This window comes from Dermatophagoides pteronyssinus, unplaced genomic scaffold, assembly GCF_027571235.1.
Source record: "Dermatophagoides pteronyssinus isolate colony J.1.1.1.1 unplaced genomic scaffold, Derpt_VIB-CSIC_2022.12 sq0002, whole genome shotgun sequence".
NCBI classification, from domain to species: Eukaryota; Metazoa; Arthropoda; class Arachnida; order Sarcoptiformes; family Pyroglyphidae; genus Dermatophagoides; species Dermatophagoides pteronyssinus.
This window is the reverse complement of record NW_027461526.1, coordinates 2,206,872-2,221,265: the sequence shown is the minus strand read 5'-3', so window position 1 is coordinate 2,221,265 and position 14,394 is coordinate 2,206,872. Positions and strand designations below refer to the sequence as shown.

General features: G+C 32.6%; 1 protein-coding gene and 1 long non-coding RNA gene across 4 annotated transcripts; one reads left to right on the top strand and one right to left on the bottom strand.

Annotated features, from left to right (window-relative positions):
* Positions 1-6,058: 6,058 nt before the first annotated feature.
* On the bottom strand, positions 6,059-7,389 carry LOC142646277 (uncharacterized). Of its 2 annotated transcripts, none has more exons than XR_012847238.1 (3): positions 7,129-7,389; positions 6,501-6,692; positions 6,059-6,431 (listed from the first exon to the last, which is right to left on the bottom strand). It is a non-coding gene; the product is annotated as an uncharacterized LOC142646277 (long non-coding RNA). The 2 variants fall into 2 exon arrangements; XR_012847237.1 differs by having other exon boundaries at positions 6,059-6,428.
* A 198-nt stretch (positions 7,390-7,587) lies between these two features.
* On the top strand, positions 7,588-14,200 carry LOC113795548 (chromodomain-helicase-DNA-binding protein 4-like). Of its 2 annotated transcripts, none has more exons than XM_027345850.2 (7): positions 7,588-7,923; positions 7,994-10,877; positions 10,940-11,113; positions 11,165-11,306; positions 11,359-12,364; positions 12,427-12,560; positions 12,616-14,200. In XM_027345850.2, exons 1-7 carry the CDS (start codon positions 7,803-7,805, stop codon positions 14,083-14,085), a joined length of 5,931 nt encoding a protein of 1,976 aa, XP_027201651.2. In that variant the 5' UTR covers positions 7,588-7,802; the 3' UTR covers positions 14,086-14,200. The 2 variants fall into 2 exon arrangements, with proteins under 2 accessions (XP_027201651.2, XP_027201575.2); XM_027345774.2 differs by having other exon boundaries at positions 7,591-7,923; positions 12,424-12,560.
* Positions 14,201-14,394: the final 194 nt, after the last annotated feature.

The window sequence follows — 14,394 nt, the reverse complement described above, 5'->3', positions numbered from 1 at the left end:
AACAAACAAAAATTGTCAGAAAAATACCATATTGTTTGGTTTTGTTTTCATTTCATGAATCGATATTGTCAAAAACACATTCTTCACCATGCAAACGCACACCGTGGTACGATAGTAGTTTTTATAAAATGACTTCTTCTATACCAGAATCAGAATCAAAGCAGCTATTTTTTTTTCTTTTTCTTTTTTTCGATAAAAATTCTCGTCAGAATTATTTGTTTGCTTCATTTTTTATTTTTTTCTTAATGAATAAAAATCAAACTAATTTTAGAAAAAAATATAATAGCATATGTTATGTTATGATCGATGCTTGTTATCTTAATCAATCAATCAATCTTTCGACATTTTCAAATGTCTTTAGTTTCATATCCTATCCATCAATCATCATCATTATCGATTCATTATAAAATTTGACTTAAGTATCCATCAATATGTGCACATTGATGATAATTGATTGATTTTTTTGTTGGTAAACATGTCAATTATTTTTTCTTCTTTTTTGTTGTTGTTGTTGTTACACTTGAATTGATATTCTCATTATTTTCATGTATTATGTATTCTGTAATTGACATAACAAGTATTTTTAATCATCCTCTTTAATCCTTTTGGAAAAACATCAAATTTTTTTTTGACTTTGGATTTCGTATTAATTTAAAATGTTTTTGTTGTTGTCGTTGTCGCTGTTAATATGTCATGTGTTTTCGGATGCATTTAGAGTAAGAGGAAATTGTCATGTTTTTTTGTTTAACATAAAAATAGCAAAGTTTTCACTTTTTTCATGTTTTCAAAAAAAGGAATTTCACAACCGGATTTTTGTTATTCAATCAATCAATCTATCTGGGAATCAAAAATGAAATCAGTTTCAACATTCAATACCAAAGGACCACCGATTTTATTTTGATTTAAAATAGTCTTGTTTTTCACCTTCAATTCATTTCAAATCTCCTCTAATGAAGCTGATGCCTCTTTTTAGAAACAATATCTTGTTGTTCCATTTTTTATAATTGCCTTCAAACAGATTTATTATATTCTCTTTTTTAATGCCTGATTCTGTTTCTGTTCTATAGGAAATTTGATAATAATAATTGTACATATAACAAGCATTTTTTAAAACCATTGCTGTTGGCAGGCATACAGTTGAACAGCAATTAGATTACTTTTTGATGAGACAAACTAAAAATATACATGTGAAAAAAAAAATGAAATAAAAACAAAACAAAAGAGAAAAAAAAAACTCGAAAAGTTTTGATATTTTTATTATTATACATTATTATTATCATTATTATTAGTGTTTGTATAAGAGGCCAATCATTATTATTTCCATCATTAAGAATTGAATTTTTTTTGCCAATTTCATTTTATTCTTTGATTTTCATCTTTTACTCTTCTCTCATTCTTTCGAATTCTAGCAATCATGGAATTCTGGTTCGGATTAAATAATGATACAGAAATGAGAGAAAAATATTTTAAAAAAATTTTCATGTACAGTTTTTTTCCGCCCATTTTAAAATTCAGATTCTTCTCTTTTTCAGTCACAGATTTATGTCAAACAAAACGACAATCATTATGGTCAATAGAATACACACACACAATTCAATTTACTTAGCTTTCATATATAATCATATCATCATCATAAAATGCTAAACGAATATATGTAATGTTCTGAAAAAATCAAATACACACAACACACATATACACAAATACCACGAGAATTAAATAAAATCATTTTCATTTTCATTTACATTCTTTTTTCCACTGGATTTTCATCACCACCATCATCATCATTATCGTCATTCCAAGGCCCTGTATCCAACCGAAATGGAGCGAAAAAAATGCGATTATTATTATTATTATATACAGTTTTTTTCCATTATAAGATTTGATAATTATCATTTTCATCATTCGTGGATGATTATAATCGTTTTTTTCGTTCTCTTTTTTCCTATTTTGCTTTCATTTTTTTATTTTCAATAGATTGAGAAAATAGAAAAATCAACGGAATAATCAACGGGTTCTCTGTTTTTTTTCAATTTGTTTTGGTACCGTTATATGACGATGATGATAATAATTATTATCATTATTTTGTAACATTAACATTTTTACCACTGTACAATTGTTTCGACGTCCATTTTCAATAATTTTCATTTTGATCAATTTTGTTGTACTTGCCGGTTAAAATGGCTATATCTACTATATATATCCGTTTGATTTGTTTTCTCAACTCTATTATTTCATATGGACATTTACGACGGATGTGAATAAATTCAATTCTGTTTTTTTGGATCTGATAATAATGATGATGATTATGATTGAAAACAAACGGAAATTTCAATCTATTATTATTGTATCGACCTCATTTCAATCTGCACACATCTTCAATGTTGATGATGATAAAAATCGGATTGGAAGAATATAGGCGAAAAAAAATCAATCGTTCTTCAATTGGTATCGTCTTTTATCTATAGTTTTTTATCATTATCTAATACAATATTTTTTCTTTTTTGATGTTATTGTTGGGTCGTGATGGTCATGATGGTTTCATTGTTAAACCACATTTTTTCAGAATCAATTAGACTTTTGGACAATCGTTTGGTTCCTTCTTGAAAAATTCACAAAGAAAATGAATGGAATGGATAATAATAATCATAAAGTGTTGGCAAAAATATTTTCTCCTCCTACTACACAAGAGAAGGAAAATGTTTTTTCTTTTTTGATCCGCCTTTGATTTTGGTGGTTATTTTATTTTATTCTTTTTTTTTGATAGTTCAATATCATCGACTGTCGAAATGTATTCTTTATATTCCGAAATCAACAACATTTTACGATGGATGTTTTTTTTTGGTGGCTTAGAATAAATGATTTATCATTTTTTATTTTTCGTATTTGAATCACATCTATCATTAATTTCAATGTTTTCGATGCCACATTTTTATATTCATTTCAAATTTCCAATATGCAATTTTTTTATAGAGATTTTTCTCTGAACAATAACGATACACACAGTTGATTTGCATATAATTCCTAATTCGATTTTTATGTTGTTGACAGGTAGAATATTCCTAATTTCTTTTTTATGGTTTCTGCTGTTGTCATTGAATAACGATATGATAATTTGTCTCAATACGAACGTCGTTAATCAAAACCATCAAAATTATCAAATGCTTGATCCATGATATTGTAATATTAATAATTATAATTAAACGATTAAACTGTAGCTATTTTTGATAAAATTTTCATTAATACTTTTCATTAATTTGGCTAAATCTAACATTGTCATCTCACATCAGTCATATATCGGACCTTTTCCAAACTGTTCATTGTTTGTGAGTTTTATATTCCAGAGAAAACAAAAAATCAAATATGAGATGAATCCATATAACGCCTGTTATTATAACGACAGAAAAAAACAACAAATAGGAAACGATCGATCGATACCAGCCGAAATTTCTATCCCTTTTTTTCGGGTTCGAAATATTCGCTTGATTCTCATTTTCTTACAAATAAAAAGAAAAAAACAGCAAGATTCATGATGTTCGTTTTAGCTGAATCAATTTTTTTCACCATTCATCTTCGTCCTTTCACTAGTATCATCATCATTGTGTTGTTCTGGTTTAGTTTTGCGATGATGATGAAATCAATAAAAAAATATCATTCGTTCATAGTTCTTTTAAACTACGATGCAAAAAAAATCTACCAGAAATGAATGAATGAATAACTAAAGAAAAAACCCAAAATGTGCTATCCAATGGATCCATAATATGGATTTGGTTGGTCGTTTTTTTTTCGTTTCTGCTTTTCGTATGTTCAGGAAAGGGAAAAAATTTATTCCAGAAAAAAACTGCGAAGGCTTTTTTTGTTTTTATTCACACCCATCTATAGAGAAAACAAAAAAATTGTTGTTGCCTGTTTTCGACACATTTTATTTACGTCTTTTATTTCTATTTTTTTCATTTTAAATTTTTTTTTTTCATTTTTTTTGCTTTGTTTCCGTTGATATCATAATACTTTTTTTTTCTTCATTGAATTAGGTTGGATTTTTTTATATAACAAAGATTAATCTCTCCTGTGTTTTTTTAAAGCGTGCGTGCGTATGTGTCGAGAACTATCAAATGGATATTCTTGTCTAAATTTTCAAAAAAAAAATTATTCTACTACAGTGGTACCTCGGTTAACGAACACCTCGGTTAACGAATTTTTCGGTTAACGACGATGGGTCAGGAGAAATGGATTTTTCAGTGATCATTGCTTGGTTAGTGAATTTGGATTTTTCAGTGATCATTGCTTGGCTAGTGAATTTGGATTTTTCAGTGATCATTGCTTGGCTAGTGAATTTGGATTTTTTAGTGATGATCTTCAAACAAATGAATTTGGATTCTTTAGTGACCATCGTTAGACAATCAAAAACATATTGCAACTCTTTTTTGAGAAAAAAAAGGTAAAGAATTATGACAGTGAAGCAAACTTTTTAAGGGAAGTGGGACATTTTTCATTTTTATCATCGATAAGTGATGATTTCCGTTATCAGATGCAGTCTATGGATTAGCGTAGATAAGAACGAATTCAAAAATAATCAGTTTATTATGATTACATGGCTTTTTTCGAGAATTTAAGGTGATAATAGGAAATCAAGGTCTGAGGTCGGATCAATTTTATCCGCTCTCCATTGAAACCTATGGAAAATCGTACCTCGGTTAACGAACATTTCGGTTAACGACGGTTTTTCAGGTCCCGATCATCGTCGTTAACCGAGGTACCACTGTACTTTATTCTAGTGCTTGTCGAATCGTATCTTGAGCTCATTTGAAAATCCAAAACAAAAAAAAAGAATAGTGAAATCCCTAGACGAATTATTATTATTTTTTGGGTTCAATGTTGCAATGATTATGCTCTTTTTTTTTTGTTTTTTTATTCATGATCTTAAACTATGGCCATGATAAGCCTGAAAAATTATTTCAAAAAAAAAAGAAATTCAATTTAGAACGAAAAAAAAAATTTCAATTTTTTTCCTTTCTTTCAAAAAGTATTATTTTTATTTGTATAATTTTTAATATTTTTTTTTTTCGTTCGTCCTTCAAGTTTTTTTTTACATCCGCGTCCTTAAAAAACATCATTTATCGATTGGTATAAACCATCATTAAAACAATAGTAATTCATTCAATTCTATGATTCGTTTAGCTTAATCATATTGATTACATTTTTTGGGATAAAAATTGATGATGACGAACATATTAACAAAAAAAAAAACGATTCAATCTTGTTATAAGTAAACAACATCATATCAGAAAAAAATGGAACATTCACAAAAGAAAAATCATAATAGCTTGAAATAATAAAAACCGATCCAATCGAAATTATGATTACTTAAACTAAATATTGCAAATGAAGCTTAAAGTTTTAAAATTTTAAAATTTTGTTTTTTGTTAAAAAAAACAACCGAAAGTTTTATCGTTTCTGGTGGTTGATTTGATTTTGATTTGAGAATTTAGAATTCTTTTTCTTCCCCTCTATTTTCACCCTCAAGACCCAAAACATTCGAACTTTTCTCTCAAGGCATCTTTTTCATTTTCATTCATTCTGTTTTGCTAAGATTTTTTTTTGTTTTGTTCAATTTTTTTCCTATTCCTTTCACTACACTTTTTTCGTCTAATCTCTATAATTCTACATGAAGAGAATGAATGTTGAAACAATTGAAAGAATTGATCATTATGGCTAATTTGTTCAATCGCTCAGTATTTGTTTTTTTTATCGAAAAATTTCAAACAAAAAGTTTCAATTCTCATAAGAATATTTTTGAAATAGGATTTGTAACTTTTTTCTTTTCGCTCAATTCAAAAAAAAAATTGTTCAAATCTCCCTCGATCGCCTTTTTCTTATCTATACAAGTCATTCGTAAAATTATTTGGAAATTCATCCAATTCATTGAATTTTCTACATTCTAAATTCCGTTTATCTTTTGCATTTTGTTTTTGATAAAAGTTTTTATTCATTTTGATTTTTCAATGTAGATAATATTTGAACGAAAATTTTGAAAATTCTTCCCATTTAGAAATAAATAAAGAAAAATCTGATTGATTGATATAAAATTAATCGTATTTTGTGCTGTAGCATACACACATAATAATAGGGACAAAAATAATTGTAATTACCGATCATAGAAATGGTAAATGAAAAAAACAAGAAAAAATGGGAAATTTTTTTCGGTGACAAATCGTTTTTCTTTGTGGCCAATATAGAGAAAGAGTAAAAGAGAAAAAGTTTCTGACAAATCCAGGAACGATAGGACAAACTTTCATTTTGGCTGTTTTGCCACTTTTATACACGATTCGATATTTGATTTGACGATCGAAAAATTGCTTGTTATCGTTACATTTTTGTTGCTGTCAATTTATTATAAATAAAAATGTTTGGATTTTTTTCGCTTGAAACATCTGCTGCAAAAAAACGTAAAATAAATAATAAAATTTGACAAAAAAAAAAAAAATAGAGATAAATAAACAAACCTTATTATTGGATTCGGAAATAGTCATGTCAATTCCGATGTCTTTGTTTGTGTGTGTTCATTCACATATAATTTTTGTTCAACAATAAAAAAAAGTGATTCGAAAATTTTTTCAAATTAAAAAAAATAAAAAATTTTCCATTGTGTCGCCATCTTTAGTTCATGTTTGTATTAGATTTTAAGAGGCTGTGAGCTTGAGTTAGGTTAGGTTGTGAAGTTGTGAGGTTGTGAGATTGAAAATTAAACGAAACGTTAAAAAATCGATCAAAATCTTAGTTTGAAAATAATGAATAGAAAATCAAGTGTTTTTGTTACGATTATGTTTTATGATTGCATTAGCTTTTGACTACAATTTAAAAATGGATAATCTAATTTTAAATCTATTATGATAATAAATCATTGACATTTTATTTTCTATTTCCAAATTGGTGTTCTTGCATGAAAATGAATGCCAATGAATGCCAATGTTATAACTGACAATAGTTAATGATCATCACTTATATTTAAAATTCATCGATCATTCCAAAAAAAGGAATGAATCTTAAATTGAACAAACAATTGAAATGATTCATAGTAATCTACTATCGCAATTTGCATATTCAGTCATTCAATTAAAACATTCGACTTACCTGTGAACAATCCTATTGGATTAGGATAAATATTTAACAAACTAAATAGATTTGGATTTTCAACTGGTGGTTTTTAATAATTCGAATCATTTCAGATTTGGAATCTGTTTTTGATCAACAACGTTTGGTGGCGCATTAATCTACATCCTTACCGATAGACACGGATGGATAGGATGGACAGACAGCCACACACACACACAAACACCAAAATATATGTGTTTGTATGCCCCCGGTTGGTGATAGCTCTCCCGGTTATTTCATTCATCTCTGTAATTTTAGAATGAATGACCATCCCCATTTAGAGTCGATCGCAAAAACAAAAATCCCAAAGTTAACCCCCTTTATCTGCCGCTCGGTGGCGTTAGTGGCAATTGGTTGGTTAAATTCATGGTGGTGGCTGGCTGTCTTACAGGCAGCTGCCATTCGGCGCGGTGTTGATCGTTGTCCTCCGCTGGCTCACCACATTCGCTCCGTGTGTGTATTAGTGTGTGTGTGTGTTGTATGTGAGCAGAAATTCTCCCACGTTCACCAGTGGCGGCCATATTGATGTTTTGTTTGCCTTATAATTTGGCTCCTCAATAATTGTCCCTTTCGTTTGATGCCCAACATTCACCTGTTCATACATACTATATTGGATAAGTGTTCCAAAAAAACTTTTGATGTTATTTTAAGTGATGAGTGACAGCGACGATAATAATAGTGCTGATAATAGTGATCAGCAATATACGGTTATTGATCAATCATATGGTCAAGACAATGATGACCACGATAGTAATTCGAAACATCATCGAAGAAGTGAGTACCATTCGATACCCACTTTTTCGATGAGATTCAGATCCTATAATTTCATAATTCTTTTGTACAGGTCGACGACGAGAATCTTCGAAAATGAAAAAACACGAAACTATTAATTTAGGTGATGATTCGGATGATGATGGGGATGGTAATTCTATTCCTGGTAATTCATCAGCCGGTCGTTATGAAGAGGATGAAGATTATCACGAACCTGGATCATCATCAAAAAAGAAACGTACTAGCAGTAGTACAACTCGTAATATGGCTTCCAGTAGTAACAGTGGCCACAGTGACAATCGAAAAAAATCAAAAAAATCCAAATCATCATCATCATCATCATCATCGTCATCAAAACATCAGATGCAAGATTCAGATACTGAACAATCAATGGCTGTTGAAGATTGTGGTTCGACAGCAACAACTAGCCATGATGATCAACAATCGAACGGGCAACGATTGCCACCATTGAAAATTAAACTATTACCACCGCGAGAAAAATCTAAACGATCTTCAAAACGAAATAACCGAGATAACGATGATTCAATTCACTCAGCCAACGATGATGATGATTTTCAAATGGATAGCCACCATTCGACTAGTAACACTAGAAAAAGTTCTTCGAAAAGTTCTGTTCCTGATCCGGAATCATCTACAACACCAAATATACCAACACGCCGTTCAGAACGAATATTTGTTTCGAATGCCAAAAAAGGGGATACCATCCAAGACAATGCCGGAGAAACAGGTGATGGTGGTGATAGCGGTGCTGGTGATGAATTGGAACCTGATTTCAAAATTATTCATAAAGATGTTTGCAATTCTTGTCGACAAAGTGGTGAGCTAATTCTTTGCGATTATTGTCCACGCGCTTATCATAAAGTTTGTCTCGACGATGATATTGGTGCAAATGATGAGCTGCCTGATGATTGGTGCTGTCCACATTGTCAAACTCACGGAAAACCGACACCTAAAGAATTGAAACAGCAAGTTGCCGCTATTGTGGCCAAAAAGAAGAAAAAACAAATGTCAGCTGCTGCCAAAAGTCAGCAATCAACACCACAACAACCATCAACATACGCAACAAAAGCGGTCAGTTCCAGTTCCAAAGAAAAAGAAATCGAAAATCGTGATTATTGTGAAATCTGTAATCAATGTGGTGAACTATTACTTTGTGATACGTGTCCACGGGCATATCATCTAGTTTGTATGGACGAAGATATGAAAAACATACCAGAAGGCCAATGGTCATGTCCATATTGTCGGGAACATGGTGTAGATGCTAGTAATGCAGAACTTGAAACTTCTACTACCGAAAAAAGTGAAAAAGTAGAAAAAATTGTTTGCAAATCATGTCGACAAAGTGGTGGTGATATTGTATTCTGCGGCTCTTGCAACACTCGTATCCATATTCAATGTTTGAATCCGCCGCTTGACGAAATGCCCGAAGTTTGGAATTGCCTTGCTTGTTCGGTCGAACCGTTGAAGGGCAAAGTACAACGAATTATCACTTGGCGTTGGAAAAAAATTAACACTTCAAAAGAAGATGAAATGAATGGTGACCAGAAGACACAGATGTCAGCCGAAGATACGACAAAAAACTTGCTCAAAAATCTTAAAAATCGCAAGCCTCGCGAACGTGAATTCTTTGTTAAATGGAAAGACATGTCCTATTGGCATTGTTCTTGGATCGATGAAGCCCAACTTCAGGTTTTTCATTCAAATATGTATCGATTCTATGCACAAAAGAATGATATGACCAATCCTCCTATGTTCGATGAAGCTGGCATGCTGACGACAAATCTTTCTGAACCGAAATCAATTGACGACCTTGGTAGGTCTGCCGTTGATGAGGAACAAAATAATAAATTCGAAGATAATCCTGCTGCCCTTGCCGCTTCTATAGCAAGTAAACATCGTCGCCGTAAACGATGTAGTAATCTACCGTCAGAAATAGAAGAGACGTATGTTAGAAATGGTGTACGTCCAGAATGGTTACTCATACATCGAATCGTTAATCACCGAAAAAATCGAGGAAAAATTTACTACCTTATCAAATGGCGGGATCTTTCATACGAAGAGGTTACAGCCGAACCTGAACCAGAAAATTGTGATTTCGAGATACCTGATTACCAGAAAAAAATTGACGAATATTGGAATCTTCGTCGGCTTATTGAAGAAGAAACTGCCGTCGATGATGAGAAACTACGTAAATCTAAAGATCGCGATGGTGAGAAACATCGAAAAAAAGATAAACATCATGGTAGTAAAAAAATGAAACATTTTGGTGCCCATCCAAAAACAGATCCGAAAAAGAAATTGGATCAACAACCAGAATACATTCCTGAGCCACTCAAGCTTCATGATTATCAGATGGAAGGCATTAGCTGGCTTCGATATTCATGGGTATCTGGTATTGATACCATATTAGCCGATGAAATGGGTCTGGGTAAAACCATCCAAACGGTTAGCTTCCTATATTCTTTGTACAAAGAAGGTCATTCTCGTGGCCCATTTCTTATCGCTGCTCCATTATCAACAATAATTAACTGGGAACGTGAGCTCGAAGATTGGGCACCCGATTTCTATGTGGTAAATTATACCGGTAACAAAGACTCTCGTATCATCATACGAGAAAATGAATTAAGTTTCGATGCTGATGTCATACGTTCTGCCAACAAAGCAACCCGTATTCGTAAACATGTACCTGTCAAATTTCATGTGCTGCTCACCTCGTACGAATTAATCAATCTGGATTCTGCTTTACTCGGCTCGATCGATTGGAAAGTGTTGGTTGTCGATGAAGCTCATCGATTGAAAAGTAACCAATCATTATTCTTTCGAACGCTCAATCAGTACAGCGTAGGACATAAACTATTGCTAACTGGAACTCCATTACAAAATAATCTTGAAGAATTATTCAACTTGTTGAATTTTCTTAGTCCCGATAGATTCAAGTGAGTAATTTTATCTGCTATAAAATTATTAAATTGTTTAACGATTATTTTTGTTTTGCCAGTGATATGGATGGCTTTCTCAACGAATTCGCTGACATTGCCAAAGAGGAACAGGTTAAAAAGTTACATGAATTGCTTGGTCCACATTTATTGCGACGATTGAAAGCCGATGTTCTCACCGGTATGCCGGCTAAATCCGAGTTTATTATTCGTGTCGATTTAGCTCCATTGCAAAAGTGAGTGCCCATTTCATTTGTGTTTGCCATAATCTAATGTTAATTGATTAGAAAATACTACAAATACATATTAACTCGAAATTTTGATGCGTTGAATTCGAAATTTGGTGGCAAACAAGTATCACTGCTCAATATTGTTATGGATTTGAAAAAATGTTGCAACCATCCTTATCTATTTCCTGTTGCGGCTGAAGTAAGTTATGTACGATACTAATTTTCTTTGTTGCTGATGTTTATATATTTAGGAAGCACCAAAAACAAAATTGGGCTATTTCGAAGGCAGTCCGTTGGTCAAAGCAAGTGGCAAATTGATAGTGTTACAAAAAATGCTCCGTAAACTTAAAGAGGATGGCCATCGAGTTCTTATATTTTCACAGATGACTCAAATGTTGGATGTTCTTGAAGATTTCCTCGAAGCCGAAGGCTACAAATTCGAACGCATCGATGGAGGTGTGACTGGCTCCGTTCGACAAGAAGCCATCGATCGTTTCAACGCTCCAGGAGCCAAACAATTCGTTTTCTTATTGTCTACACGTGCCGGTGGTCTTGGCATCAATCTTGCAACTGCAGATACGGTCGTTATTTATGACTCTGATTGGAATCCTCACAACGATATCCAAGCGTTGAGCCGTGCTCATCGTATTGGTCAAACGAACAAAGTAATGATTTATCGATTTGTGACAAGAAATTCGGTTGAAGAACGGATCACACAAGTAGCCAAAAAGAAAATGATGTTGACACATTTGGTCGTACGTCCAGGTCTTGGATCAAACAAATCTAACGCTACAATGTCGAAACAAGAATTGGATGATATTCTTAAATTTGGTACCGAAGAATTGTTCAAAGAGGAAGAGACAAAAGAATCAGAAATGATTCATTACGATGACAAGGCAATTGATGGCTTACTCGATCGAACACAGGAAGGTATCGAACAAAAAGAAATGTGGGCAAACGAATATTTGTCGTCTTTCAAGGTAGCAAATTACGTAACCAAAGAAGCTGAAGAAGTTGAGGAAGAACTGGAAGAAGTTGTCTCTTCGAAACAGTCTAAAGATGAGGCACAAAATGATCCTCATTACTGGGAAAAGCTATTAGGAGCCCATTATCTCCAATATCAAGAAAACATTACTCGTTCATTGGGCAAAGGCAAACGAGTTCGAAAGCAAGTCAACTACTTGGATTCTGCTTCCGGACAAAATGATTTTCAAAATCAAGAATCTAGCGAAAGTTCGGACTTTTCCGTTCCTTCTGGTCAGTATTCATTATTCATATTTCGATATATTAATCTTTCTTTTGCTTTCAAACATCAGCAGATGCAAGTGAGAATGATGAAGACTTTGATGAACGATCAGAAGGTCGTAATCAAAAATTTACCCGATCCAACAAAAATACACCAGCTAAAGAGAAAATGCCACCGCTATTATCTTCGATTGGTCAAAACACTGAGGTATTTTTTCTTTTGCTTTTTTGTAATATTATTTATCATATTTTAATTTTTTCAGGTACTTGGATTCACACCCAAACATAGAAAAATATATCTCGATTTGGTCATGCGATTTGGTTTGCCCAATCTGGATTATAATCTCACTGATTCACAGTTTTTCATTCGTGAACTGAAAAATAAACCCGAAAAACATTTAAGGGCGTATACATCTCTTTTTATAAATCATTTGTGCGAACCGGGTGACGACCCTGCCGCATTGACATTCGAAGATGGTGTGCCAAAAGAAGGTCTAAATGTTAGCCAAGTATTATCACGTATCGGTATTATTTCATTGATTAAACGTAAAGTATGTGAATATGAAGCGAAAAATGGCTCCATATCAATGCCGAATCGGCAAGCTAAGACAAAGCCAAAGCAAGAACCATCACAAACCGTATGCATGAATAGCAATGAAAAGACTGCTGAAAACCAGAATCAAACGAATGGTCAGTCAACGGATAATCCAACTGATAATGAACCGAAACCAGATGTCGATAATAAAATCGATGCAGTCAAAAGTGAGGCTATTCCTGTTCAAAGTGACAACAATGCCGTCGAATCAAATGCCGATGATAAAAATGTTGAGGTAAAAAAAGAGGACGATGGCAATGAAAAAATGGATATTGATCAACAGCCATCCACTACTGATCAAAAATCGAATACTAATGATAAAGAAAGTAGCAACGAAATAAAAGAAGAAAATAATCAAAACGATGAAGAAGATCAAGTTCGACCATTCGAATTCAACATTCAAGATGGTGGTTTCACTGAATTGCATACCCTTTGGTATTTTGAAGAAAAAGAACTGCAGCGACGCCGTGAACATGATATATGGAATCGACGTCATGACTATTGGCTTTTGGCTGGCATTGTAAAACATGGCTATGAACGTTGGCATGATATTACTAATGATGAAGATTTTTCCATCCTCAACGAACCTTTCAAAAATAGCGGCAACATTCGCGATAAATTTATGGAACGTCGTTTGCGGCTTCTGGAACAGGCATTAGTATTCGAAGAACAGCTTCGCCGCTTTGCTCATCTGGCTAATCAAGCTACATTTATTGTTGCAGGTGAAGAAAAGAAGCCGGAAAAAACTGAATCTAACGGTCATGATGATAAAGATAAAAATGGAGTAGATGAACAAACTGAAACGAAAGATCAGAAATCTGATGAAAAAGAAAAAGATAGTGAATCAACTTCGGAAAATGTTGATCAAAACAAAGAAAATGAACCATCTAAAAACCTTAATCCAATTCTACAACGGGCCAGTAATCACTTGGAAGATTTGTTGATTGATATGAAAAGTGATTGTGCACGTATACCGCAAACAGTGCAACGAATACCATCAATAGCTAACAGATTACAATTGGCACCTCGTACAGTACCAAGTAATAGCTCTGGTCAACATCATTCGCATCATCAACCACAACATACGACAATGTTGGCATCGAATTCATTGCTTTCGTCGAACCATCATCGTAATTGAGAAAAAGCAAGAAGCATATCTTTTATTATGATTAGTTTCATTGTAATTTGTACTCCTATTTCTTTTCATATTAGCCTGTTTGTTCTAATAATTGATTAAATTATTGACCCTTGAATTCATTATGGTTTTATTAATTAAATTCAATCAATTTATTTGTTAATTAATGTCATTATTCCACGGAATTTATTCATTCACGATTATATTTTTAGTTTCGGCCTTGCAAGTTAGTCAGTAAACACGGCAACATTTACAGATGATGATTCTATTGAAAATTGTTTTCAAACATAGTGATTAAACACTTTTACCTAG

Coding starts and splice junctions, on each gene's coding strand:
- LOC113795548 (XM_027345774.2), top strand. CDS start 7,803: ATGAGTGACAGCGACGATAATAATAGTGCTGATAATAGTGATCAGCAA. Junction 7,924..7,993: donor TTCGAAACATCATCGAAGAA/GTGAGTACCATT, acceptor TCTTTTGTACAG/GTCGACGACGAGAATCTTCG. Junction 12,561..12,615: donor CGATTGGTCAAAACACTGAG/GTATTTTTTCTT, acceptor TAATTTTTTCAG/GTACTTGGATTCACACCCAA.